The 27,370-nt window shown below is 38.1% G+C and overlaps 1 protein-coding gene across 3 annotated transcripts; it reads left to right on the plus strand.

The window, feature by feature from the left end:
• The first annotated feature begins 702 nt into the window (after positions 1 to 702).
• Positions 703 to 27,370, plus strand: FAM91A1 (family with sequence similarity 91 member A1). Of its 3 annotated transcripts, none has more exons than XM_027726975.2 (24): positions 703 to 770; positions 2,982 to 3,066; positions 3,786 to 3,937; positions 4,816 to 4,873; positions 6,263 to 6,330; positions 7,131 to 7,244; positions 8,286 to 8,376; positions 10,667 to 10,729; positions 11,798 to 11,904; positions 12,698 to 12,736; positions 12,842 to 12,954; positions 13,538 to 13,656; positions 14,062 to 14,174; positions 14,374 to 14,460; positions 15,186 to 15,318; positions 15,949 to 16,097; positions 16,554 to 16,688; positions 18,697 to 18,810; positions 19,705 to 19,777; positions 20,923 to 21,072; positions 21,550 to 21,657; positions 21,898 to 22,021; positions 23,097 to 23,166; positions 24,284 to 27,370. In XM_027726975.2, exons 3-24 carry the CDS (start codon positions 3,854 to 3,856, stop codon positions 24,458 to 24,460), a joined length of 2,289 nt encoding a protein of 762 aa, XP_027582776.1. In that variant the 5' UTR covers positions 703 to 770; positions 2,982 to 3,066; positions 3,786 to 3,853; the 3' UTR covers positions 24,461 to 27,370. The 3 variants fall into 3 exon arrangements, with proteins under 3 accessions (XP_027582776.1, XP_027582775.1, XP_027582777.1); XM_027726974.2 differs by lacking the exon at positions 703 to 770 and adding an exon at positions 930 to 1,086; XM_027726976.2 differs by lacking the exon at positions 703 to 770 and adding an exon at positions 1,672 to 1,800.

The following is a 27,370-nucleotide window of genomic DNA, read 5'->3' on the forward strand; positions in this document are numbered from 1 at the left end:
AATCCTGTTAAAAATCAAGTACTTTCACTGTTCATTTCTAATCATGGCTCTGCTCAATTATGCTGCCTTTTTGAAAATCTACCCTGCGTCAATAGTTTCTACTTGTTTTGATTTTTCTTCCCTTTTGCCAGTGCTATAACTGCAAAGCCTGAGGCAGCTGATAGGAATACAATAGAATAGGAATACTGCCTACATTACTGTTATTCTGAGCACCTTAATTTTTAGCTTGGGGATTCTCACATATGCATCTAACTAAAAGTACTATTCAGGTGCTGGTGCCCCTAACAAGATACTTTATCTGAGAACCATCCAAGAAAAAAATTGTCCTGACCTATTTAGAGGTGTGTCTTAATTGCTGATATCAAAAGCAAACAGACAGTACCAGCCAACAACCCGTACCATCTGGTTTATGTGGAATGAGCAAGGCTAACAGGGTTTCTTATTAATGTCTTCTCATAGTTTATTTCTAAACCATTGTGGGGTGTGACACAGAAGGGCTCCCTGCACTCAGTGCCGTGGTCTGGTTGACAAGGTGATATCCGGTCACAAGCTGGACTCGATGATCTCAGAGGTCTTTGCCAACCTAACTGATCCTGTGATTCCATGCTGTGGAATGCTCCTTTGTGCCCCTGCTCTGAGCTGTCCCCCGCGTCTGCCCGGGCGTGCCGCGAGCTGCACCAGGAGGAAACTGCTGTTAAGCCGAACCAAGCAGGCAACAGGGGTATTTCCGGCTTGGAGCCGTTCCCGGTCGGTGCCAGCCCGCAGCCAAGGTGAGCAATCGCGCCTCCAACCCACCGGCACCGGGTCCCAACCCTCCCCTCCCTCCCGGGGTCACCTCGACCCGCCCGCGGAACTGCGCGCGCGGCGCTTCCGGGGCGGGCCGGGCCGCGGCGGCGGCGGGAGGTGGCGGTGCCGGGCAGGGCCGGGCAGGGCAGGGCGGCCCCGGCCGGAGCGGCTCCTCCCCGGGCCGGAGCGCCTCCCGGCGGCGGCGCCCCGCGGCGCGGCCTGCTCGCCATGAACATCGACGTGGAGTTCCACATCCGCCACAACTACCCCTGGGCCCGGCTGCCCGCCAGCGTCAGGCAGGTGCGGGCGGCCGAGCGCCCGGCCCGGGGCAGCGGCGGGCTGGGACACGGCGCGGCTCGGCCCTGCTGGCCCCGGGGGAAGGCGGGCGGGCCCCCGGGGCCATGGGGTGACTGCGGGGATGGGGGGAGGTGGCTGTGCGAAGAGGGGGGATATGGGCGGCAGTGTGGGGCTCTCTGTGGGGAGAGGGGTTGCGAGGAGGGTGAGGGGCTCTCCGTGGGGACAGCGGGGTGTGAGGAGGGTGGGGGGCCCGCATATGCAGAGCGAGGTGATTGGGGGTGTGCAGGGCCCCCCTGTGTGGAGAGGGGGGTGTGTGTGGGGGGAGTGTATGTGTGTGTGGTGCCTCTGGAGAGAACGGGATAAGAAAGCGGTGTGGGCTCTGTGTGCGAGGAGCGGGGTGTATGTGTGTGTATATATGGCCTCGGGGAGAGGAGGGGTACGTAGGGGTGCCTTGGGAGATGTCAGGGTGCCAGAGGGAGATGTAGGGTACCCGCTGAGCTTTTGCAGATGGAAAAACGGGAGTTGGGTGTCCCTTCTCCAACCCCTGGCTGTGTGAGCCGAACCAGGACAGGTGTCCTCGGAGGCTTGTGCAGCGCCGTGTTTCGGTAGCCAAGGAGGTCTGTGCTGCGAATGGCTCCTAGAAAACAAAACCTCATGAAATTTTGATTGCCTGGATTTAATGGGGCTCCGATAGCAGAGGGGAGGTACTGTGACCAGGTGAGAGGAGGTTCTTGTCTCCGAAGTCTTATGCTGCTTGAAAGGAGATGCTGTTAAACAATTAATTCCTTCTCTTGCACAGAGGAAGGATGGAGAGGATGAGTAGTGGTTGCAGGCCTCGAGTAATTTAATTCCTTGAGTTTGAGATTTCAGGGGCAGTAGGAGTGGAATGAATGATGCTTTCTCTTTACTTGCCCGGCATGAGTGCCATAATCTTGGCTGTGTGATTCAGGATAGAAAATAGGCCAGTGTTCAATGTTTTATTTACTTCAGTGTAGCTTCTGGAATCCTGTTTTGTTTACTTCAATAAACATAGTCCTTAATATTTTTGTACTTTGAGCAAATACTTGGATCCTTCTTTGGATATTTATTCAGTTACAGACCCTCTCTGTGATATCAGAGGTTGCTTTTCTAATAGCTGATTCTGCAGTTTGTGTGCAACTTTCTTGTTTATCCCATATATGCAGTAAAGTACCTTTTCATCAGAGGAGCTCTTCTAGTGTAAGCATCAGTGAGGGAACCAGGAGAGGAAAGAGGAAAACCAAACAACCCAATTGACTTGATGCAGAGTAGACAAGTAATTTAAAGAATACTGAGGGGACAGTTTTTGAAGTAAGGCATTTGAAGCATAAACCAAAGTTCTCTTTTTATCTTCTTTCCTGATAGTCAAGTAATGTGCTGTGCTTGTTCCTTAATCTTGTGACCTAGGATCACTTGATTGCTTCACTTCCGTGAAGCTGCAGCTCGAGCAGTTTCACTATGTTATTTTTTGGGGATTATAAGCTTCTTGGGTGCAACAGTTGAAGCTTCGCGTGCCATTCACTATGCTTCGTTTTTGCTACACTAATTCTAGGTAATTCTTCAAGGCTGAAAGATGCTGAATGCTTGGTAGATGTTTGATGCATCATGTGCTTGGTTTGAAAATCAGATGCTCCCTTTTTTATCACAGTGGTATTAGGGAAAAAAATATCTGAAGATGATTGCTTAAATCTGAATCTTGTGTAGAAACCTGTTTAAAGATATTTTTGAACTCCTACAGAGACTAAAGATACTGTCGCTGTTGAACTGGGAGCTCACTGAGCAATGACAAATACCTGCATAGGTTTCCTCATGAGACACTGCAGTGGTTTAACTAAAAGGGGGTTTGTGCAAGTCAGTTAAAAGGCTTTTATGTTTTCAAGGGTCTTGGAAACTCCCAGAGGGAATATGAAAGGCAAGTTGTACTCTACAGCATCCGCAATCAGTTACGATACCGGAATAACTTAGGTGAGTAAAGGAGCAAAGTAACTTCTAATTGCTGTCCTGTCCTTCTGTGTGGAAGCTTGTCTTTACTGTAAAAAAGGCAAGAACAAGCCTGTTTCAAAAGTCCTCCCTTCCTTAAAAATAAATACTATTAAATAATAAAACATCAAGAAAAATCTTGACTTTTGAGTTCATTTGGCAACTTTTCTAGCAAAGCACTCTTGAAGGTTACCGAGTTGCCAAGTGGAACTGAATTCCTGCTGTAGTTCTGCTGCCATTTTCCAAGAAATTAAGAGATGTTAAGAGACGATTTGACTTGTAAAGCCTGTCACTAGATGAGATGCAGTGACCCTGACTCACATTGACCATTGGCTATGACTTGTTTGCAGAACGTCAATTTACTTCGCACTGACTGCATCCATTTGTCTTCACCAAGTAGATAATAGTTTCACTAATTAAAAGAGAATTTTCTACAGCCTTCATGAGTTCTATCTCAATGGGCCACTTCCTGGTAACCCATTAGATAAATCTGCCCTGTTTTGGTGTCGTCTCTAACAGCTCTGAGACTACTTGTATCCTATGTAGGAATTTTTGGGTGCTGAATGCCTTGCACTACTGCTTTATTTTGCTCCTAGTTTTCTGTCAATTGCCATTATGCTATTTTTAATCCTTTTGTTGTAATGCTTTTTTATTTTTTTTAAATCGAACATCATAGAACAGTGCAACTTTTTCTCCCCTTTTAGTTAAGCATGTCAAGAAAGATGAACGTAAATATTATGAAGAACTGTTAAAATACAGTCGAGATCATCTCATGTTGTACCCTTATCATTTGTCTGACATCATGGTGAAAGGTCTGAGGGTAACACCATTTTCCTATTACACGGGCATAATGGAGGTGAGTGCAGAACTGTGGTGAGAGTGTGTTTTTGTTGTTCTCTGTCTAGAGATGTTGGTAATGGCCCTGTAATGCATACAAGTTTGTTTGGTTTTGTGTAGGCTCTTCTAAGAAGTAAGGAGACAGTAAGGAAAGTTTCTAGAGAACTACTTGTACCTGCATTTTTTTTCGTTTCTGCCCCATTAGCCTTTAAAGAGCTGGACTTTGTCATGTGGAGCTGGGGTGGGACTCACACTGAGGCCAGACTTTCTCTTTTGATGCTTGAGTCTTCACTTCAATCTGTAAAAGGAATACCCCATTTTTTTAGATTAATAAAACAAAGAGAATCACCATTTTAAAAACCCAGAACTTTGAATGTTTTTTAATTTTTTTTTCCAGAAAGGACACTTAACCATATTAGAAGCTTTTTGAAAAGCCTGAAGCAGATCTGTTTTTATTAGAACAAAAATGGTTCTGTTTTCTATCAGTGCTCTGGCAACCTTCTTTTATTTTCGTTGGATATTAGAAGTGTTTTTATTTTATTGTGTGTATAGTGATTGCAGACATAATGGATTAGTTGTTTGTTTATTCTGTTATTAGTTAGAAATTTTGTGTGCTTGTTTTTTTGTGAAGAGAGATACAGGATTTTGTGTATTAGTCTTTCAGTCAGCTTTTTTCTTTGCAAAGGTAACATTAAACAGAAGTCTCACTTTTTATGTATTTAACTTATTGTGTAATGATTAATCAAATGATTGGCAAGTTTGAGGTAACTGACTTTAATAGACCTGTTTAAATTTCATTTTGTTCTTAAAATAAATAGGACAGGCAGGTTTTTAGTCCTGCTTCTCTGCAACAATGACTTTCTTTTTGCAAACTAAAAGTTTTCTTATCTTTTTAAGGATATAATGAATAGTGAAAAAAGCTATGATTCTTTACCCAACTTCACTGCAGCTGATTGTAAGTATTACCTACTTGCATTACTGCTTTCAGTGAGCTGGAAAGAAGGAGCTTCTGAAAATGGATTTGCAGGCATCTGTTTGCTTGAACATGAGCATGTGAATGAAGGTGTAGAGGCGTTTAAATAGTGATATTGAGGAGTGTGTACTCTTGATCCAGCAAAATGAGCTGCTGGTCCTTTTCTGGTGTGTTTTTTGGCACGTGTTGGGCTGAAGACATTAGCAAGTCACTGAGAGGCTGTTCACACTCCTGTGAAGTGGCATGTGAATTAAGTGGAATGTGAATTAAGGGATGATGTACCAGAAAAGAGAGGGAAGAGAATCTTGTATTTTATGACACTCATGGATGTGTCAGATGTTTTATTTATTACACGTTTCTGGTATGAGATGGGGAGATTAGGAAAGCAAAAACCTTGAACCTGGTGGAGGAGAACAGAATAAGATCAACAGCCTACTGAAAAGTCTTATAGAGCAAAGTGTAAACTGCTGGCACAGGGATGGTGTTAATCAAACCTGCCACTGAAAAGTTACCTATAGTTAAAGACTTAATTCCTCACCTTTGGTATATATGTATAAAGTTGTCTTTAAGGATAGTGTATGGTCAGGTGAGGAGTAGCCTGTAGATTTTGGAAAGAGTTGGTTTTGTTTTTAAAAGGGTATTGTCAATTAACTACTGGTTTGCCTCTGTAATGTTCACAGCAGGGAAACAGATAAAACTTCGTTCTTCAGCACCACTAGTGTTAGTCAGGAGTATGATTTCCCTCTTTTTGTTTGATTTCTCTCCCCCACCAACAATTCTGTTATCTTAGCACAGCTGCAAATTAGTGACTGCAGTATAATTAACTTAAACTTCTTCAATTACATTTTATCATAAAAGCTAGTGTCAAACCAGAAAGTTGGAGTTAAAACTAAAGAATAGTTTTCTAATATCTGTTCATCATTTCTTAATGGTTGAAGGCTAAAGATTATAGAAATAAACTTTGATTCAGTTTAACTCAACTATATCTTAATCATCTTCCTTAGAAGCTTAAGCAGCCTTTTGTGCTCTAATTCTTAGAGTTCTAATCCAGTGTCTGGTATGGGCTTTGGAGGAAAAACTATAACTATTAATCTGAAGCTGTTGATGTGAGCGTAGGAAAAAAGGATTATTCCCTGCTACCCTGTGACTTGAGTGATAGGGGATTTCTTCTTTTTTTTTTTCTTAACCTGTACACAGTGAATGAATGGGTATGGATTATGAAATTAATTTAGCTCCTATAACTATCCTTTTATTTTGGATAAGAGTAATTAAAATATTATTATGTAATGAGTTCTGATTCTTTAAAGAATGTTTAAGATATCTTCAGCTTAAACGTGTCTCAAGAGAAATAAAACCTTACTTATTTTTCAGGTCTAAGACTTCTTGGCATAGGAAGAAACCAGTATATTGATCTAATGAACCAATGTAGGTCTTCAAAAGTAAGTTTGTCTTTGACTTTCCCTCCCTTTACCCTCCCCCTCCTTGGATGTAAACAGAACATGTGGAAAACATTGTGATGGCTGCTGATAGAAGGAGGGCCTTTAGTTTGCAGCAGTTTGTTCCTTTCTTCAGGGAACTCGTTGAAGTAGCTTCACAGTCCTTCAACTGAAAGTGAGCTTACCAAAACATGCAGCTGATAGTGAACTGAAAAGTAATGGCAGTGAAATGCAAGAGAGGGTACTCAGGTCTATAAATAAACAGTGTCCTCCAGTTTTTCTTTCTTGGACTGACATTCTCTGTACATGTTTAGCACTGAGCTTATTGAGACTGTTGGGGTACTTTGTCCTTAAAAGTAAATAAAATTTGTTTGTAAAATGTGTTTTTAAAATCACTGAACTTCTTTAAAATATCCTGTTTGTATACTTTTTTTGCTGTGCTCTCTTACCTGTTCACATTAGAAAACATCATAGTTAAAATTTGGATTTGATCCTAATATGTTGGAATAGTGTGCGTTTTAATTAGTGACACCTACAATATGGATGAGTTTATGGGAAGATTTAACAATATCAGATGTAAATAATTTTTTTTCCTTCCCATTTCCATGTGATTTGAGAGAGAAGGGAAACTTTTACTAAATGACAGAGCTAATAGTATGTTTGTGTCTCGTGTGTCTCCAGTCTGTGAATGTAATGTACTTTAAAATGGATATTTATACAGATCAGTTTCTATAAAGGTAATTGGCTGTCTGTGCATGTGAAGTGCTCTTTATTACTATCTCAAATGGACTGTACCACTGCAGAAATTTTTCAGAAGGAAAACTGCTCATGATCTGTTACCCATGAAGCCCGTGGAGATCGCTATAGAGGCGTGGTGGGTCGTGCAGGCCGGCTACATCACTGAGGATGACATCAAGGTATTGGAGTAAGGGTTGCATCTCTTAAGTGTGGTTGAATAGTGATAGTCCCTGAAAACAAGGGCTTTCTTTTGTGTGGAATACACAAAGATTATGTTGCAGATTTATAGCAACTCTTATGGAAATAAAGATTGGAACTAAGGGAGATTGTGATGTTTTCTTTGACGTATTCTGCCCTCTCTCTCTTTTGTACTTTCTGCACTACATACAGTGCTGAGGTGGTTTTGCATCAACCAATCTGTGGTAACTAATGTATGTGATCATATGGTTTGTAGGGAACAAGCAAAAAAAAATGTTTTCTTAAATTTCATGTTTGAACCCTGACAGGGCAGCTTTGGCTGAATCTTCTCTATAATTAGAATCAGAATGGCAGTGGATTTATTTGACACATATCTTCATTGTTTCTATTCTTGTGTCTGCTTAGTTTTTCACTGTTTGCACATGGAAAACTTATGAGATCACCTAATGTTTCATCCTCATTCTGTTTTCATTCTCACAGTCGTCTTTTTACAGTCAGCTAGTCATTTGATCTGGATTTATTTCCTTCTCTAGAAGTGTTTTGTTTAGATTAGCACATATTTGAAGCAGTGATGGAATCTGTTTTTTGGCTACTATTTGGAATGTCTTAGGCAGTGGTTACTTATGTTTTGACATTCCACCAGCCCAGGATAGTTAACCTGAAGCACTGGGCCTCTTTCTAGAGTGAATCCATTTGTGTGGCTGAACATTTGATTTGCAAGTTTTAAGGAGCAAACCTATTATACTGTGGACTTCACTTGACAAATTCTTGTGCACTTAATTACTGTTCCTAGAGCATGCATAATTTTGTGTGGGGACAAGCTAAAAAATTTTAAGACTTCAACAGGAACTGCAGTGAATTCTTCTGTGCAAATATTTTGGTTAAGAGCCTGAGTTACTTACTGTATTCTTATATTACTTAAGACTAATTTGAGACTGAAGTGTTTGGGGTCTTTTGAGTAGTATTAAGAAAGTTGCATAGACTAATTTCTACAGAAGACTAATATGATTTCTTTTACCTAGATTTGTACTACATCAGAGAAGTCTGCTATTGATAAGATAATTGATTCAGGTCCTCAGCTGGCTGGTTCATTAGACTTCAATGTAGTTCACAGTAAGTTTTTAATGAACATTCCTTTTCTGTTTTTAGATCTTCCTTAGTAATTTTCTGAGAGTAGTGTCTCAAAACTAGGAATAAAAGGGAATGTAGAAAGCTGAAGCAAAAGAAGAGTTGAAGGAGAATACTCAAGAGCTGTACAGATTGCAGTCTAGATTTTGTAAATGATTTAATGGTGAGCAATTAGCAGCTGTTGTTCTGTTATTGTTTGAGTCAACAAATTCTTTCATTAGAAACTGCCTGTAAAGACTGTGGGGGAAGGGGATGTAGATGACAATGGAAGCTAAAATTAAAAATGTCAGAATTGGTAATCCTGGATGGTTAAACTGCACTCCTTGCTTTTCAAAGTAAAGTCCTTTTTATTTTTCCACTATTTTAACAGCATCAAAATGGGGCTCAAATCTAAGAGGCTGTTTTGATTTCCAGAAGTCTGCAGCTGTTACTGAAAAACGGTGTGCATACATGTCTTCCCATTTCAGTGTGACAAGTAATAGGTATAGACAAATCATATTAGGCAAGGAAGTAAAAAATTCACGGACAAAATCCTCCTTGAAAAGTCTGCCTGTAAGTGCTTGGCTTACTACAAACACTCAAACCTACACCGTAGTTCTTTATAAGAAACTGAGGCAGAATTTCACTGCCTGTTACTGAGCAGAACAAAACAACTGAAAAAAGGTGAGGTAGGTGAAATTCATGCTCTGGAGGGATCTGAACAGTATAGAGCTTAATAAAATTTGAATTCCAAAATCACTTCATGATCTTTATATATTGCCTGGTGTTGTTTCTGGAGAGGGTTACAGCTCAGGTTTAGTAGGTTTAGAAAGATCTAATGTATGGAAAAAGAATATACAGACAATTAATGTAATGGAACTGCAGGAAGGATTGTATTTTATGGGGAAAGAGGACTGTTTAGTCCAGACTACGATGCCACCAGTACATTTCAGGTATGTAAGTAAGGATGTATCAACTATGAGAACTGAATCTGAAGGAGAGACAGTATAAAGCACCTTAAGCATGTTGATGACTTGTAATGGTCCATTGAAGCTGGTTTGTTGATACACATTCTTTTGCTTAGCTGACGTGAATTCAGGTTAGTTGATGGGTTAATGCAGGCATTTTATTTAAGATTTTACGATGTGATTGAGAGTAGTAATTTAACTAGAGACACTACAGGTGTATAGGCACTTTTTGCAGCTGGGCTGAGCAATGTGTGTGCATGAAACATCCTGACAATTCTACTTCAGGTGTTTTGTAACACTTCACCTGAAGGTTGTTGGTACACCTCACCCCCACCATGATGAATGTGGTGTAGATGGATTGATCTTGGGTAGCACCAAAGGAACTGTGGACTATAAATTTGGCTTATTTATACTTTGTAATTTGGCTTTATGCTTTGCCATTAAAGGATAGCTAATGTTCAAGATGCATCTGGACAATGCTCTCGGGCACATGATTCTTGGGGTGTCCTGTGCAGCACCAGGAGTTGGACTCAGTGATCCTTATTGATCCCTTCCAACTCAGCATATTCTGTGATAGCTGTTACAAAACTTGGACTCTAAAGATAACTATGCTGTAATTTTTTTCCATTCCTCAAAAACTTCTCACTGGCTTATCTTCGCTGCAGAACTCAGTGCTCAAATCAGTTTCAAGTGGGGAAAGTGTAATTTAAGTGTTTGCTATATTATTGTCCTTTTTGTATGCAGTGCCCGTCTTTATCTGCTGCAGCTTTGCTGATGCCTTGTGCTGAAAGGCACCAGAATTTACTTTTGCAGCTCTATAAGCAAGACTTTCTGTAAAGATGTGTGGCAAGGACATGTGAGGACCATCAGAATTGATGTGATTTAGTTTGTATCCTTGCTATCAAGTGTGTGAGTCCTGGCCTGAGTACCCAAATGTAGCCAGCATCAGCTGACAAAGCTAGTTAAGGATAAAACCCTCACTTCTTGACAATACAGTGATGATGGTGAAAACGAAGTTAACATTTAAGCAGAGATCTGCTCACGTTTGTCAAATGGAGCTTCTTTGGTCATTTTGCTGTGCTGTCCTGAAAGGACTTGTAGAGCTCAGAGTGTGAGTGAGGAACTCTGGTTTAGGGGGACACCAACACCTCTTCAGTATTACGTGGGGTTTATTGGTCCATGCATTGCAAAGAAATATTCTACTGTGGAGGCTATTAGGAAAAATTACTTGAAAATCTGAATTGGCTGATGGGGAAGTCTGCTTTACATCTTCAGTAGTCTGGAAGATGTTTCTTTTCTTCTAAAATTGTGTCCTTTTATTTATAAAGGTTTGTATAACAAAGGATTTATTTACCTTGATGTACCAATATCTGATGATAGCTGTATAGCAGGTAAGTAAATATTTCATGACTATTATACCTATGTTTTCTCAGTTTAATTTCAGTTATCCTGTATTTCTCTCTCTTGGAAGCTGCTTGTCTGTGTATGTGAGTGTGCTGAAACAAAACATTGGAGCTATGAAACTTTTTCCTGACTAAATGTTTTCAACCATATTAAAACATTGTTTTTATTGTATATAGGATTTTTTTCAACTTGAATTTTTTAGGTTATCTTGAACACATAGTTCGGTAAGATGAGATTCTTTTATGGGAGTCATGGTATGAATTAATAAGTATCCTTCTATAAGTTTGTAATGAAAAGGAAGAATAGCACAGAGAATTGTAGTTACCAAAAAGTCATAGGTTTTTGACTTCTTGCCAGACAGATACAATGTTTTAATAGATACCAGTTCTATTCTTCATGGGTCTTGTCACCTTGATTAGTCATGGACTGTGTCTGGGCACTATGTAGGAGCTTAAACCAGCCCAGCATATGTGTGCCCTTTGGACAAACTCATTATGCTGTGATAGGTCTCAGGGGTTTGTGAATTCAGTATGATCTGCAAAGACATAAATTGTTTGGAACCTGGTCATGCAGAAGTGCCAGTCATTGCTGTAGTAGAGATCATTTAAGTGAAAGTCTTCTCAATACAGAAGACTTACTGCTTAGAGAATCACTTTGGGAGTCTCAGTTCTGGAGTGTGTGGGTGGGGTGGTGTTTTTGTGTCCTACTGCAAACACAGGCATGATTTAGTCTCCATTGCAGTCATTTTATGTGCTAGACACTGGAAATTATCTGTAGTTGATGAGCTGGAGAGTGCAAGGCTGTGATGCAAGGTAGAGTGGCTTTAGTTTTTATAAGTCAACATGTTGACAAGCATTACTTTTCTTAAGGAGTGGGAGAATTTTAAATACTGCATATGCTGTCTTTAGGCTTTTATTCTTTGTGCCTGGGAAATCCTCAAAATTGCAGGTATAATGAAAATTAAAGAAGTATAAACTTATTTTTCCATTTTAGTGCAGTTTCAGTTTAGTAAAGTAAGTACCAAATTGTAATTTTGAAAGTAATTCTTGTTTCAGTGCCACCACTTGAAGGTTTTGTTATGAACAGAGTGCAAGGTGATTACTTTGAAACACTCCTTTACAAGATATTTGTTTCAATAGATGAACACACTAATGTGGCAGAGGTAAGTAAAACTTAACCTGTGTCAGGGAGATAGGAACACTTGAAAATGGCCCAGAGCACACTGCTAAAAATACTTAAAGCAGAGATATGGATTCATATCAAGTGATTTTGTTTAGAGATACTGCCAGGCTTAAGTCCAAGCTGTAGCTTTTATAGTACTTTAAGCTTGGAGGAGTACCTTCAGTTTAGTGAAACAATTCCATCAGGTAGAATGAATTTATTCAAAGGTGACTAAACTAGACTTTTATACAGCTAGAACTGGAACACAGTCTGTTTTGCTAGTGTGAAATAAAAAAATTCAAGTAATTTTTTCTTTGGCAGTGAAAGCATGCAGGATGTTGGCTTAAAGCAGGAATGTAACTTTTGCTTAAGGATGGTTTCAGTATGAGAAATACATTTTCATAAGGTCTTCTCAAAACTTTGTTAATAAACATCTGAAAAATATCCATTAAATATATCCAGGATTTGTTTTCCTCTTTGTGTATCTTCTGATATACATGACTAACCTAGAAACGATATACATAACTAACATAGAAATGATATACATGATTAACCTAGAGATTACGCAGTGGAGGATAGCCTCATGTTTCTTTGGCATGCTCTCAAATGGGACAATTAGGAGATTTCATCCTCTTTTTTTTCATCATTTTGATGCAGACAAAACTGCTCCTACCAATACAGGCTGGGTTTAAAAGTAAAGAAAACCAACAGAAAGACACCAGATCCCACAAATGGTGAATTACTCTGCATTGTTAATATTGTATTGCTGACCTGTCCTTTTTTTTTTTTTTCAGCTGGCAAACGTGTTAGAGATTGACTTATCTTTAGTAAAGGTATGTGTGTATAATGCATCTGTTGAACTCAATACAGAAAGTTCACTGTCTTGCAGCCTGGTTTCATACAGCAGTTCCTTATTATGTGTGTGTGTGTTTCTTCAGAATGCTGTGTCCATGTATTGTCGGTTAGGCTTTGCTCATAAAAAAGGCCAAGTAATAAACCTGGATAATCTTCATCCATCGTGGAAGAATGTTCCTTCAGTAAACAGACTGAAGTAAGTGTCTTCACCCTTTCACAGGGCTTATTTTTCTCATTGAAGGGAAAACTTAGAACCAAATTCTGATTGCAAAACTATTGGTTGCTTTCTTTGACTTCTGCAATAACAAATCTCACTTGGCTTTCTAATGTATATAATGGCAAGAACTCTTGGTCCTTTTGTTAATCTGAGAATAAGGAATGGTAATTTAGCCTGTAAGTTCAGTGTACTACATTTGGTGCACTTTTAATTCAATATCTGGTAAGCCATGTAAAATGACTGTTCTGCCTGTTTTCTTTGATGCTTATTCAGACTGTGAGAACAAAGTGGATTAGGTTTTTTTGATTGGATTCTTATTCAATGATAGTGATTTGATTTTTCAGATCTCTTTCACGATCTGATATTTTCAAACCCCCAGTAAACTTTTCTGCAGAAGCTAAAGCAGGAGTCTGAGGGATATCAAGCTTGACTGGTTTTAGGGCTTAGAAATGTTGAAAGGCATGTACTGGGTATGCCTGTGCATGGACTAGCACTGGAAGGCAGAGATACTTCTCTGGTGTCACAGTGACCGATAGATGTGGATTTTAATTCACATTAATAGGAGTACTTTGGATCCTCAAAAGATGCTGCTTTCATGGGACAGTGGGGAAAACAGAAGTCCTGTACAGGAAGCTGGGTCATCAGCCACAGATACAGATACCAACAGTCAAGATGATCCAGGTTAGCACTAACAGTAAATTTTAATACATTAGGATCAATTATTTTTATATTTCTAGAGTGGCATAGGCTGTTAAGGGGTGCAGAAACACAGATTATGCAGATTCTTTTTTTCATATGGAATATTCAGTGGGGGAGGTTGTGTCTACTTGGTTTAAAATTCTTTAGCTTCATAGCTTTTTTCTGAAGAAGAAACTGATCTGTAGTGTGGATATAAATTGACAGAAAGATACCAACTTTTGAATTAAGTCAATCCGTTTAGTAGTAATAAGGGAATTCTGTTTTATTTGGTATGGTGATAACTAACTTTTTTCTTTTTTTTTTTTAATTAGATTTGACTTAAACATGATGATACTATTTTTAAATAAAACAAATATGATCACCTGCTTTCTTTTTGTTTTCTATTAGCTGAAACAGCCAGCGTGAGCAGCCTGAACCTGTCTAGTGGACACACAAAGCGCATTGCCTTCCTGTTCGATTCTACTCTCACTGCCTTTTTAATGATGGGAAATCTTTCACCAGTATGTCTAAATTCTTCAATGTATTATGCCAAGAATAAATATGTAGAGCTTTAAATTACTTTGATATCAAGATAACACAGCTGTAAATATTTGTGAAAAAGCTTCTGTATTGTTTGTTAAGGATTGTTTTTACTTAATAAAACTTCTCCTTGCCAGTCCATTCTCAAAGAATTAAGACAGTTTTGTTTTGTTGTTCCAGAACTTGAAAAGTCATGCAGTCACTATGTTTGAAGTTGGGAAACTGTCAGATGAGAGTCTTGACAGCTTCTTGGTGGAGCTGGAAAAGGTAATCTGTTACATATTTGCCAAAATGCTTTTTCAACCCTTGAAGTGTTAAAGGGGCCAACTCCCTCCTCACAGTATTTTCATTGTTTAAAACTGCTTATTTAGCAATAAGACCAAGAAAATAAGACCTTATCATGTTGATATTCACTGCATGTATACCTCTAGTGACTTTCAGGGGCACGCCGTGTATGTGTATGAGTGTGGTGCATCTGGTGAGCAAAGTGAGTTCATGAATTACATTTGCCCAAGTCTGTGTACACACACCTGCTTGTTCAATGGATGTCACTTCCCTTTTAGTAGGGTGTTAATGTTTCTGAAATGCTGCACATCATTTTTGTAGGAAAATTTGACCATTATGTGCTGGAATGCTTAGCCTATACACATTTTAAAGATAATTCTAGAAGGACAACTGTAGAATGGTGTAGGAGGACTGCTGTTAATTGCTGTATCATTTTATACCAGTCAGGTTGACTGAACACTTAAACCCTTTTACCTAAAGACTGAGTCATGGTTGTGATTTACAGAGTTGGTCTTTTGTACTGTTTGACCGTTCCATTAGCATGGCCAAGACTCGCTTTTCATTTAATAGTTGCTGTAGATCAGCTTTGCATATAAACTGCAAGGTTGTTACTCAATGAGAAAGCTTTAAAATTCTAATTTGTTCATCTTTCCTTTTGTGTAATTGATGCAACCCACCACCATGGATTTATTTTGTTTGCTGTTTAGGTTCAAAGCACAGGTGAAGGGGAAGCACAGCGGTACTTCGATCATGCACTTACACTGAGAAACACGATACTGTTTCTGCGGCATAACAAAGACCTGGGGGCACAAGCTGTACAGCCTGATCAACCAAACAATGGTACTGGGGGCAGCTTTGGGAATCCTTCTGAGTTGGTTACTTATCTGCCATGGACCCAGCTTTCTGTCTGTGCTGCTGTATCCTGCTTGTTTTAAAAATATTGTGAAACCAAGGCATCACTTTCTCATCATCCTTTGAGTTTATGTTACTGGGTTTGCCTCTTGAATGACAGATTTATTTGCCAAGGCTTAAACTTAACATCCAGGGCAACAGATTAAAGCGTAATAGTGGCAAGACAAGCTGAACTTGAGAAAGAGATATTCTGTCAAAGACATTTTTCAAGTCTTGAAAGAGAGTGTATTCTTCTAATGGGGCTTTTTTTTTTTTTTTTTTGGTTGGTTTGGGTTTTTTTGGTAAATCTCAGCTAATTTCCTCAGTATCCCTGCTTATTTCCTGGATCAGTTAGTTAGAGAGGAACAAACTATAGTTCTGTGTCAGACAACCCTGTATGCCTGGAATTGCTAAAATTATGTACAGAATTATTAAAATTCACCCCAATTATTTAAAACTTCAGTGTGGAAAATACTGTATTTACAGCTTAGCAGGGGAAAATGGAAAATGCGAAATCACATTTTGTGTTTTGTGTTCCATTCTAAGTGATAATTTAAGAATCTGACATTTTGAACATAGGGTTCCCCTTGGACCTGTTACGATGCGAGAGTTTGCTCGGTTTGGATCCAGCGACCTGCAGCAGAGTTCTCAACAAAAACTATACTCTGCTGGTTTCCATGGCACCACTCACCAATGAAATTCGACCGATTAGTAGCTGCACACCCCAGGTGAAAAAATACTGAGGGATTTCCCCCTCATCTAGTAAAGTATCTTCTTAATAGCTTTGGTTTGGATACATTTGTTAGGTGTTGTCCCTTTTAAAGTGACAAAATCATTGGCATGTAGAATATTATTGTAATAGATCTAAAAATGTTTAGTTGAGGAAAACTGAATATTTAGTAAATAAACTTTGTTGAATTTGTGATCAGTTTATCTGTTGAAGTAGAGTCAAGGACAGATATTTTATTCTTGAGTTAGATTCATAGAAAGTACCTTACTGCAAAGAGTCTTTTGTTACTTCACTAAATACTTAGAATATCATCAGTAGAGAGTAATACATTTGTACTCCAATACTGCAAAACTAGATTTATATTTCTTTAAAACTGCTGATTCTTAAATGATATCTGTATGTGTGACAGTTGAATATTAAGTTATTTCTATTTTCTGGAATAATCTCTCTTCAGCACATTGGACCTGCAATACCAGAAGTCAGTTCAGTTTGGTTCAAACTCTATATTTACCACATAACTGGACAAGGACCACCCTCTCTGTTGCTTTCTAAAGGAACACGCCTTCGAAAACTTCCAGACGTTTTTCAGGTAGTCTGTGCATGAATTTATTCTCCCTCCCTTCTCCAAATGTTTCAAAGATATGCTGTATGCTATTTAGGGATAACAGTTGAAGTCAGAGGTACAGTTCATTGTGAATAATGTTCCTTTTTTAGAAGCAAGTTTTATGTAGCATCTTGGCTTGTTTTCTTTTGAGGTCCTGAAAAAGGAATGATACTTATGTCTCTGCCTTTGTCAGAATGTGACTCCAGTATATTTGATGCCACCTCTTTCAATTTTAGCGTAAAATATGGTACTGCAGTCTTGAATTTGTTTGTTAGTCCATCCCTAGGGTGTGTTACAAAGATGTAGAAGAGCTATGTGAAAAAGACAGAGATGACTAACATGATGACTTACAGTTTGTCCAAATCTGTGATGAAGACTTTGAAATTCTAGGCTGTAATTCTTCCTGCAGTTTAAATGACAGCATAATTTAATAAAAGTTGCAGTAGGTTGGAAGAAAGGTCTTCCTAGCCCAGTAGCCTCTCTCTAGCCGTGTCTGTAAGTAGGAAGAAGCAGCACAGCATGTAATACTTCCACTTAAGACCTTCCTGCTCTCCCACGTGCTCTGGTCTGGAACTTCCTGAGCTGTATGGGATTCTGTGTATGCAGAGATTGTGACTTGAATTGCTGTCTCTGCAGTGATCAGTTGATCTCCCAAATTCCTTCCATTCCGAATTTTTTAGCATCCGTAAGTGCTTTGGCAAGGAGTCCCACAAAGCAGCACAGATGATCAACTTTTGCCTGAAAAACTTCAGGTGTTGCCTTCTCCCATTCTGTCTCTGATATGCTAATAAGGACAAATGTGCCACAAAGGAGTACTGCTGGGTATTCTGTATACTAGACAGATGTAGGTGGGAGTGGCCATGACAACTTTTAAACTTATCAAAAATCAAAAAATCATTTTATCTGTTGACTTCGATTTGAAATGCCACAGACATTTAGCAGTGTTTGGGTCTTGTTCCTCACAGTGGAATTTATAAAATAATATTGTTCAGCTACAGCTACATTCTGAGTAGATACTTGAGGACCTAAATATATTAGAATGGTACAGAGGCCTTCAAAGAGGGACTGCATACTTTGGCGTACCAACATTGGCAGTTGTCTCTAGCACTAGGATTTGTAGATGCATTTTCCATTCCTCAAACCTTTCATGTGTTCCCTTCCCTTTATAATTGCAAAAATTTTGTAGATACCTGTAAGATTTACTGGATAAAGTGAATCAAGTCTTCTCGAGCAGAAGGCATTTTGTAAGGCCATTGGTGATGAGTTGATTCAAACTGTAGTGTCATTAACTGAAACTACCAGTAAATGTGCACTTTTACTAGTAAAAAGCATTCAGTGTAGTAGCCCTGGAAAACTTAAATACTGCTGATAGGACAGGTTTTGATGAACTAAATGATCTCACATTCTGCACTATCACAAACTTATTGGACTTTTTTTTCCTCTGCGTGCATGTACGACTGATTCTCTCTTACTGCTATTTTGTAGTGTCATTTTATTAGGAAACTGTCAAGATATTTCTAGAAATTTTAGGGAGTTCAATCTTGAAAACTGAGAAACTAGGAAATTACTCAGTGTTGTTGTCTTCCTGTTCCCCATCCCACCCTTGGATAGGTATTTTAGGGATTGATAAATCTTTTTTCTCTGCTGATAGTGTTAATTTATCCATCTTTTATTTTGCTTTTAAATTTATGTGGGGTTACTTTAATCTCCTATTTGCTAGGAGACTGCTGTGATGGCCACACAGCTCTACAGGAATTGGTGACAGATACTTCTCGTTCAAAATAGCATCTTAACTTTGAGGTTGGCAAACTTCTGTCTTTACCAGGAATATGAACATAAGTGATCCTTGGTACCGAGTGTAACAGTGTGGAGCTGCAATTACCTTTGATAACTTCTGAGTTGTGACAATATGCTAATGCATAACTCTAGTATTTCACTTTATGTGCTTAGCTAGTTCATTACTACTATAAATACTCCTAATTTTCTCTTCCAGGGTTATGATCGCTTACTAATAACGTCTTGGGGTCACGACCCAGGAGTAGTTCCTACTTCAAATGTGCTCACAATGTTGAATGATGCTTTAACACATTCTGCTGTTCTAATTCAGGTACAGAGTGCTCTGTATAAATGATGAAAACCTGCATAATTTTTTGAGTTGAGGAGATTAACAATGTAGGAGAGCTACACTTTTGTCAAAAGCTGAAAAATATGTTTAACTTCTGTAGCCAGTGCTGCTGTGATTCAGTGGTGGTTAAGATAATGGGTTTTGAACTGAATGCACATTATGCATGTGTTATGGTATTATAGGCAAGCAGAGTTTTCCTAGTTATATGTGGGGGAGATAGGAAACTGGAGTGAAAATGAAGAGCCCACAAGTTTTTTAGACAGTGATAAGAGGTAACTGTTATTATGAACTGTTATTCAAGAAATGCACTTTGAAAAAGTGCTTGGTATTTAGCTCATACATACCGTAAAGTATGAGCAAAAAATGGTGTTTATCACAAACAGCAGAATAGATTGGGGTTTTGCATTTGGGAGAAGTAAAATAGCTTTCTCTTCACTTTCTTTCATTTAGACAAACTCTCAGAATTAATCATTCAAATAAATAGATGTTTAATATTGTAACAAACATAAAATTACACATTCTCAGAGGCCAACTTGTGAGCAGCCTGTGACTGCATAAAAATGTTCTGTACATAGGGGTGGAAACTCCATTTTGCTCCAGAAGTGCTCAGCCTTTTTCAAATACTTTTTTAACCAGTTATTGAAGAGAAAAATAGCTTCTCTTCACTGAAGTTTAACTTCATGGTGTTTACTCATGTGCATTTTAAGGGGAAAGGTGTGGTACTTTATTTCAGCTAAACAAGAGCCTTAACGTATAAATATTTCCGTTTGTTTGTTTCATCAGCTTGGCTGGTACTCCTTAAAAGGGAGCACAGGTAGGACTAAGCTAAGCTGATGAGTATTTTTTCTGTTCCTAATTTAATTTCTTGATGTTCAGGGGCATGGCATGCATGGAATGGGAGAAACAATGCACATACCTTTCCCATTTGATGAAGCTGAGCAACAGGGAGGTAACTGATTGTCTTTAATGCAATTTCTACACTACGTTACACATCTGTTGCACATTATCTTGAGCAGTAAGGTTGCAATAATCCTTTTAATACAAATTTTGTTGAGCTTCTGAGTCAGATGAGAAAATGAAAATGGTTGACAACTCTGTACTGAGCTTAGAGATACCATCTTCTTTCTGTCTTCTCTGACCTAACTAGGATGAGTTTTCTGGTCTCTCTTCTCTCCTAAGACATATATAAAGCAATAACTTCCACAAACACTTTCAAATCTTTCTTTGTGCATACTAGATTATTAACTAGTGTATTTATTAAGTACATAAATAAATCTTCCATATATTATATTCAGCATCTTAATTGTAAGACAGGTGAGACCAAAACTGAATAAACTTACCTTGATTATTAGCAGTAGCAACAGTTATGGAGGTTTTTTTTTCCCCAGGAAGAGCTTTGCTTGCAAAATCTATTCCTTCAAAGTCTGCCTACCTCAACTGATTTTGAGGCCTTAACCTCCCCAAATGAGAGCTGTCATAAAAGCGTGAATTTCCAGAAATCTGAAATTATTTAAGCTACCACTTAGAAGAATCTGGGACAACTAGAAATAAAGCTAACTTCCTAATTTAGTTTTTACTAGGTTCAAAATTAGTTACTTTTATATTCGCTCTCTCTGACACGTCTCTTTTTTCATCTAGCATTAAGTTTGAAGAAATCCTGCATCTCTTTAAGTTCTGACATGAATAAGTCAGTGTTTAAACTCCTTGTTAACTTCTAGTACTGTATTCTAATTCTTCAGAATTTCAGATATGTGAAACATGTATCTTGCATTAATTTGTCATAGAAGACTCTGGCACTGAAAGAGCTGGACATCTGATTCCTAGCTGAACCTTGCCACCTCTGCTGTCTGAATATACACAAGAGACAGATTGTCTTCTGTTTGTATTTTTCTTTCTCCTTGGCTCTGTTACTGTACTATAAAATACCCGTTAGCACCTGGTGTTATTCCAGATCTAACAATGTCATCACTAAGATGGAGCATTACAAGAGAGAAAAATCCAAATAAAAAACTTACCATGGCCTACAGCTGAACTACATGGTTATGTGCGAGGCTTCTTATAACAAAAGCTGGAATATGTTTTGTTTCCTACTAGACTTCTCTCGTGTGAACATGGGCATTCATACGGCTTTAAAAATATTGAGAAACAAAGTGGACTTGCAGCATTTTTGTGGCTATGTCACAATGTTGAATCCTTCAAGTCAACGTGCTAACAGAAAGCTGAGTGATACTTCTGATGGAAGAGGTTGGTTACCAATAATTTCTCTTTTGTCTGCATCCCCTTAATTTCACATATAATCACTTGAGCAAAAGTGAACAAAGGATTAAATTCCTTCATTTGTAACTCTACAAAATACTGTCCGACACAGATACGAACCTGTTTTGAGTGTAGATCTATTGGCAGTAGGCTTTCTAATTTTTCTTTGAGACTAGCTCAGAAATACCAAATACAGACCGAAAAATCACTGAACTAGAACAGTCAACAGAAGAAAAAAGAATACTCTTTAAAATATTAAAAATGAATTGTGTCATTTTTCTATTCCAGAACATAATCTTTTGTAAGTGTTGAGGTTCCCTAAATAACTCTTTAGGCCTAAAATTAGTCAGGCCCTATGTTTCTCCATATCCCTTCCTCCAGTTTTATGGCTGTTTAGTCCTTGGGCAAAGGTAGCTAAACTTATATTCATGTACATGTTTATTTAAGAGTTTACTTTTCCTTTAGGAGAGACTGAACTAACATCAGGATCTGATGTAAATGGGAGCACAGAATCATTTGAGATGGTAATAGAAGAAACCTCAGTGGATTCCGCAGTCAAGCAAAGCCTTGAAGGTGAAAACATGACAAATGGCTTATACTAACATTTTCAGTCCAGTTGATTGATTATTTTCTGGGACAAGTGCAATGCTAACTTCCTCTTTAGATTCCCTTAAATATTTGAGCAGTTCAGTAAATGAGCTGTCTGAAAAAGTATGAAGTGTCTGGTGGATCCTGATCTAAGATAGCTGATTCTGGGGTCAGCATTCTTGCTTTTTCTTACAGTTTGGTTATCTCTTGTTTTTCTTTCTGAAGTACCCACAAATGAACTGGAATGGGTTCCACTGGAATTATGCTTTGGCATTCCACTATTCAGCTCTGAATTGAATCAGAAGGTCTGCAGAAAAATCGCCACTCATGGATTATGTAGAAAAGAAAGGTGAGCTGTAAGTTATCAGCTGCAGGTTTAACAGGTGGTATGTGTTATGTCTGGAGCTTCTGCAAGAAGAGATACCACAATTTAATGACTATAAAGCAGACCTGAGCTGTGTTTCAGCTCAGTACCTAATTCTAGTATGTAAGGGGGTTGGATTTTGGGTCCTAGATATGTAGAACTAGTCCTTAGTTGTGGTAAGATTAGACTTTTTTACAGTTTCTCTTAGGCAAAAATTAATTCTTTGTTGTAAACTGTCTGCGAGCAGATCAGGAAAAAAGTAAATTTGGGTTCCTTCCTACACATTTTCCCTTCCTAGCCTAGTACAGGCTTTTTTTCCTCCTCTAAAGTGTTCTGGAGTACAGGAGGAAAGCTTGCTGGTGATGCTTTGATGTAAAATGCATTTAGTTCTTGTGGAAATTTTCAAGTATTTGTATCATACTTGATAAATTTAGTCATGGCTTATGATCAAGCTGTCTAATGCTTTTTACTGGAGCTTTTTTTTTATGAAGGAGTATACTTTCAGCAATGGGATTTCTGGGTTTCTTTCCTTTGGGTTTTTTTGTAGATTATTTTTGTGGGTTTGTTGTTTTTTTTTCCTAAGGCATGGTTCTGGAGACCAAAAATGAGGCTGCTTGAAAATATGGCTTAAGGATTTTATTCTAGTAAATCCTCTGCTTTTTAACAGTGTCACTAATGTAACTTCTTAAAAGGCATGTTACCAGAGTGTCCTAGATAAGAGTGAGACATGATAATGTCTAATATATTAATGTCTTATGTAAAATAGTATTTCTCAATTGCAACGATTCCACTTTATGCAGTGTAAATGATAGGGAAAATAGCATTTACCTGACTAGACTCAAGAGCAGATAAGTCGAGCTCCTCTTCAGTGATGACAGAATTACCAAGCCTTCTGTGTGAAATCTTTTAACTTTGTCATGTGATGTTAGGTACTACTAGAGTTATTTGGGATTAAGTTACTATGGGGATACTTCAGTAAAAATTTGTGCACCTTGAACATTGCTTCTTTTTTTTTTTTTTTTTTTTTTTTTTTTTTTTTTTTTTTTTTTTTTTTTTACAGCCTTCAAAAACTCTTACATTCCAGTAGAAAACTGTCTCTTCAGGTCCTTAATTTTGTTCATTCATTCCAGGTAAGGAGGAATAATCCAGATGTTAATCCTTCTGTATGGTCTGTCATCCCTTTCTGCCCTCTTGCTTGCCTTTCTTTAGTGTATGGAAACATATATGGTTTTTTTTATTTACCTTTTCTTTAAATGGTAACTGCATTAAGAGCAATATCAACCTAAAATGTTGCCGGCAGCAAAAAAAAAAAGTACTTCCCTATCCCTTTCCTAGCCTGATTTAATACTTGACTCAATTCTGTTGTGGTTGCTCCTAGACCTTGGTGTTCAATGAGTATAAATATGTAATAAATATGTAAAACTACATACTCTGGGAGGATTTTTCAAGAGTTTCGATAGAGAATAGGGTAGCAAGCCAAGAGGAATGCCAGGTCTGCAGCCTACTCTAATTCTGCATGCGAGTGTATCCAAGCAAGGCATGTCCACCCGTAACATGGACTCTGCTTAGCTGCTCTGTCTTATGGCACTTTCCTGTAAAATTCTTATCTTTTCAGTAAGGTAACAAATTTGCAGGTTACTTAACCAGGGATGGATAGTGTGATCCTGGAATTATGTCCTGATAAGAATGTTGATGATTCCTGGTAGGTTCGAAGCCCTCATCTGTCAGTCTCAAGTGACTCCTGCCCTAATGTGTTAGGTGTTATGTCTGAGTTAACACTTTTCTAGCTGATGATCACAGAGTTAAAAAAAACCTGCTGAAGTGAGTTTTAAGATGAGCAAACCAAACTTCTGGGAAATAATACCCCAGTGTATGATCAAGTTGTTGCCTCCAAATACTTGTGTACATCTTAGCACGGTATGGGATAAATAGCAGTTCAAAAGATGTCCTGAAGATTTTAGAGCTTTCAATTCATTTTTTTCTAGGTCTTAATTTTTAAGCCTCAGAGTTCCCTGAAGGTTCCTTGGAAACCAAATAATATATGCACAGGTGCAGCTGAGGCAACTGTATGCTTATTTAATTTTGTTTATTTTGTTTTTACTTCCATAATTATTTGGAATTTACTGGATTAAAGTAACATACTTCAGAAACTTGAAGCGTATTTGCAGATTAGATTAGCCTGTCATATTTTTCCTATTAAGTCTTTAATTTATTTTTAAGACACGGTTTTCTTCCTTTTGCTTTTAGGAAGGTATTTCAACACTGGATCAGCTCCATGATGTTGGTTCTTCAAGTTCACTTTTGCAGCCAATTTCTGCAGACGTGGGTGTTCCTCTTCCTGCCAAGAATCTCATGTTCAAGGAAGGTGTATTATCCGAATGGAACGGATGGGCCCCTTCCTCAGTTTTTTTCAACCACACTTAAGGAACAAGTCAAACAGAGGTTCTTGTGCATTGATCACTAAATGCCTTTCTTCTATTATGGTTAATTCCTAGTGCCAACCACTAAGAAGTTGTACTGCTGCTGCAGCATAACCCATGTAAAACTAGTGTTACAAAAATGTGTTGTGTTGCAGTATTGGGGAAGTACTTAAACTGTCTAGAACTTGTTACTCATTACTGCATATCTTGCTGCAACAGAGAGCTTTTTAGCTGTCAGCACTATTTTTATCTCGAGACAATCTTTCTTTTATAATTAAACATGCCCTTTCTAGGCTTTCTGATGATTGTTAAATTTCTATGCTGTCACCACAAAATTGCAATAGTAGTTTTCTATGTTCGTTACTCAGACATGAATTCTGTTTAGTTTTGTACTGTATTACTGAAAATCTTTCTGTATAAAAGTAAGAGATTTGTCTCTTCCTCTGAAAGCTCAGTGATAGCAAGTGATTAAAAAAAAAGTATCATGGTGATATGGGGCATTAAGAATTGTTGAATTCAGCTTAACAGTGGGATCTTGACAAATCAGTACAATGGCAAGAGGAGACTGAGTTAGTGCAAAGTCCTGCTGATGACCTAAGGCCCGCTTTGAAGATGCTGCACTTTCATCTCTGGCAGAATTTGATGGAGGTATGAAATTGGGGAAGGTCTGAGGTGGTCATCTCTGTTTGCAGAGTTCATAGTGATAATGGACTCATCCTGCTCTTTGTATGAAACCAGGAGTGTATGAGATTTGATCACACTGGGAGTTAGTCTGCTGTAACTTGAAGCTGTTGACGATTTCTGTTTGTGGGCAAACTCTTGTCATAAGTTGAGTTTAAGGGATATAACTAGTTCTGTCTTATTGATTAATGTTTGAAAGAACAGAGCTCTTGATTTTTCATGTCAGTCATTAGCAAAGAAAGGTAACAGCAGAGGATGTATAGGCAGAGACTTCTCTGAATCTGTGTTCCTTGAACCATTAACTATTGATTATGACAAAAACTAACAGTAAGCTGTTTCAGCTAAAATCATGTTCTAGCTCTGTTTGTAGGGGATGATTTTATGTAACATGATTTTACTTTGTTTATATTAGGTAATAACTTCTTGCCAGCTTAAAAATGTCTGTCCCGTTTAGCACACAAGGAGAACAAGAGAATGTAGTATGTTAAGACTTCTTTGCCAACTCCCTTCTTTACTAGAGCTGCCTTGTTTTAAATAGTCATAATTAAAAATGGGACTTAACCGTCCTGTGATTATTAGCCTGCAATACATAATGGGCCAAGGATCTGTGGTACAGATGATGCTGGACAGCAGCAAGGAGGAAAATGGCAACATTTGGGTTTGTATCCTGTTCTGCATGGCTATAAGAAAAATCAGGACAGAAGCTGGAAAAGGACAAATGCACCACAATAGGATAGTGCAGTGACTTCAGTTACAACTGTGAAAATTCCATTCTCTTTCCTTTGCTTTATGTACATTCCTAGTGTAAGCGTAGGACTTGTGCTCTAAAAAACTGGAAGTCTGTTGTACTTCGGTTTACTCAGTGCTGCTTTCTTACATCTGTTTTTTTCTGGAATTTTACCAACAACAGCTGAACTTACTATTCTGCATATATTACAGTTACATTATCCATATGAAGTTGATCATTTATACTACAGTGACTTCTGTACTGGACATGCATATTCTCCATAGTGGTTTTTAAGTTGCCTTATTTCCTTCAAATGAAATTGAGGAGGAATTGGATGTCAGTCTGCTAGAAATGGCAAACATTTACTGTGAGAACTGTTACAGGGAGATTAAGCCAATACCTAGCACTGCAGAGTAATTAAGCAGTAGGTGATGGCTTACACTTTCAGGACTATAGATGTTACTTTAAGTGCTACAGTAAGCTGCAGTAGGTGAGCTAGTTTGCTGTTTTGTATTGAATTTTGCCATGCACTGTCTATACTAGTATGTAAAGTGATGATAGTGCCAGTTTTATGGAAGTTTGAAAATAGATGAAAACTTATTGTTCTCACTGCATATTCTTCAGTGTTGCTAAGTGAAGGATGCCCTTTGTTATTTAGGTGGTCTAAAGTAAAGTTTCTAAATAAAAGTAGAGTTGTTTAATACCCATAAGTCTTCTGGTGAGAATTCCAGATACGTTTCAGTTTTTTAGAACTCAAGCCACTCTAATTTAGGGGCTTCAACTCTAGAGCTTAAATATTCAAGTCTGCATATCTGAAGTTTACTGAATAGATTGCAACCAAAGAAGTCCACTGAAATACCTGAAACTCTACTACAGCACCAGTGCTTGGGATGGTCAAGAGGCTTCAAACTATGTGACTTTTGTTTTAAATATGGTGTAAAAACCCAAAAGATCTCAAAGATCTTCATACCAAAAGAATCTATTTTATATTGTATTGCAAATAAAGACAAATTAAATCAATTTCTTTTCTTCAGGTAGTTTTATTGACTGTGGAGAAAATCATATGCATTACACATTGTAAACCCATTTTAAGTTTCTGTTTCAGCAAGCTTTTTAATTTGCAGAAGAGAGCTTGGTTTTGTGCTCTGACACAACCCAAGTAGTATTGAAGCCAGATGGATATACCTGAATATGTTCAGGAGCCAGTTAGGAAGTGTGTTATGTTTGTTTTCAGTTTTTTTGATCATGACTTATTATTGCACAGTTCTTTTTTTCTTTTCCTTCATTGTTCTCAAATTTTCCCTTACTTTCTTGTTCAGTGTTTCAAATGTTTTGTATTTTGAAAGTTTTAAAGTACAACTGTAACCGAATACAGTTGTGCTCTTCTAGTGTGACATTGTTAATATTATAAATTGAATTGTACAAAGTCTGTGTTCAATTAAATTATTGACACATGTAACAAATGTTTACAAATAAACTGTGGTGTAGGTCAAACCATGTGCAGAA

Source organism: Pipra filicauda, unplaced genomic scaffold (assembly GCF_003945595.2).
Source record: "Pipra filicauda isolate LSUMZ 115617 unplaced genomic scaffold, ASM394559v2 scaffold25_size4600443_pilon, whole genome shotgun sequence".
NCBI lineage: Eukaryota > Metazoa > Chordata > Aves > Passeriformes > Pipridae > Pipra > Pipra filicauda.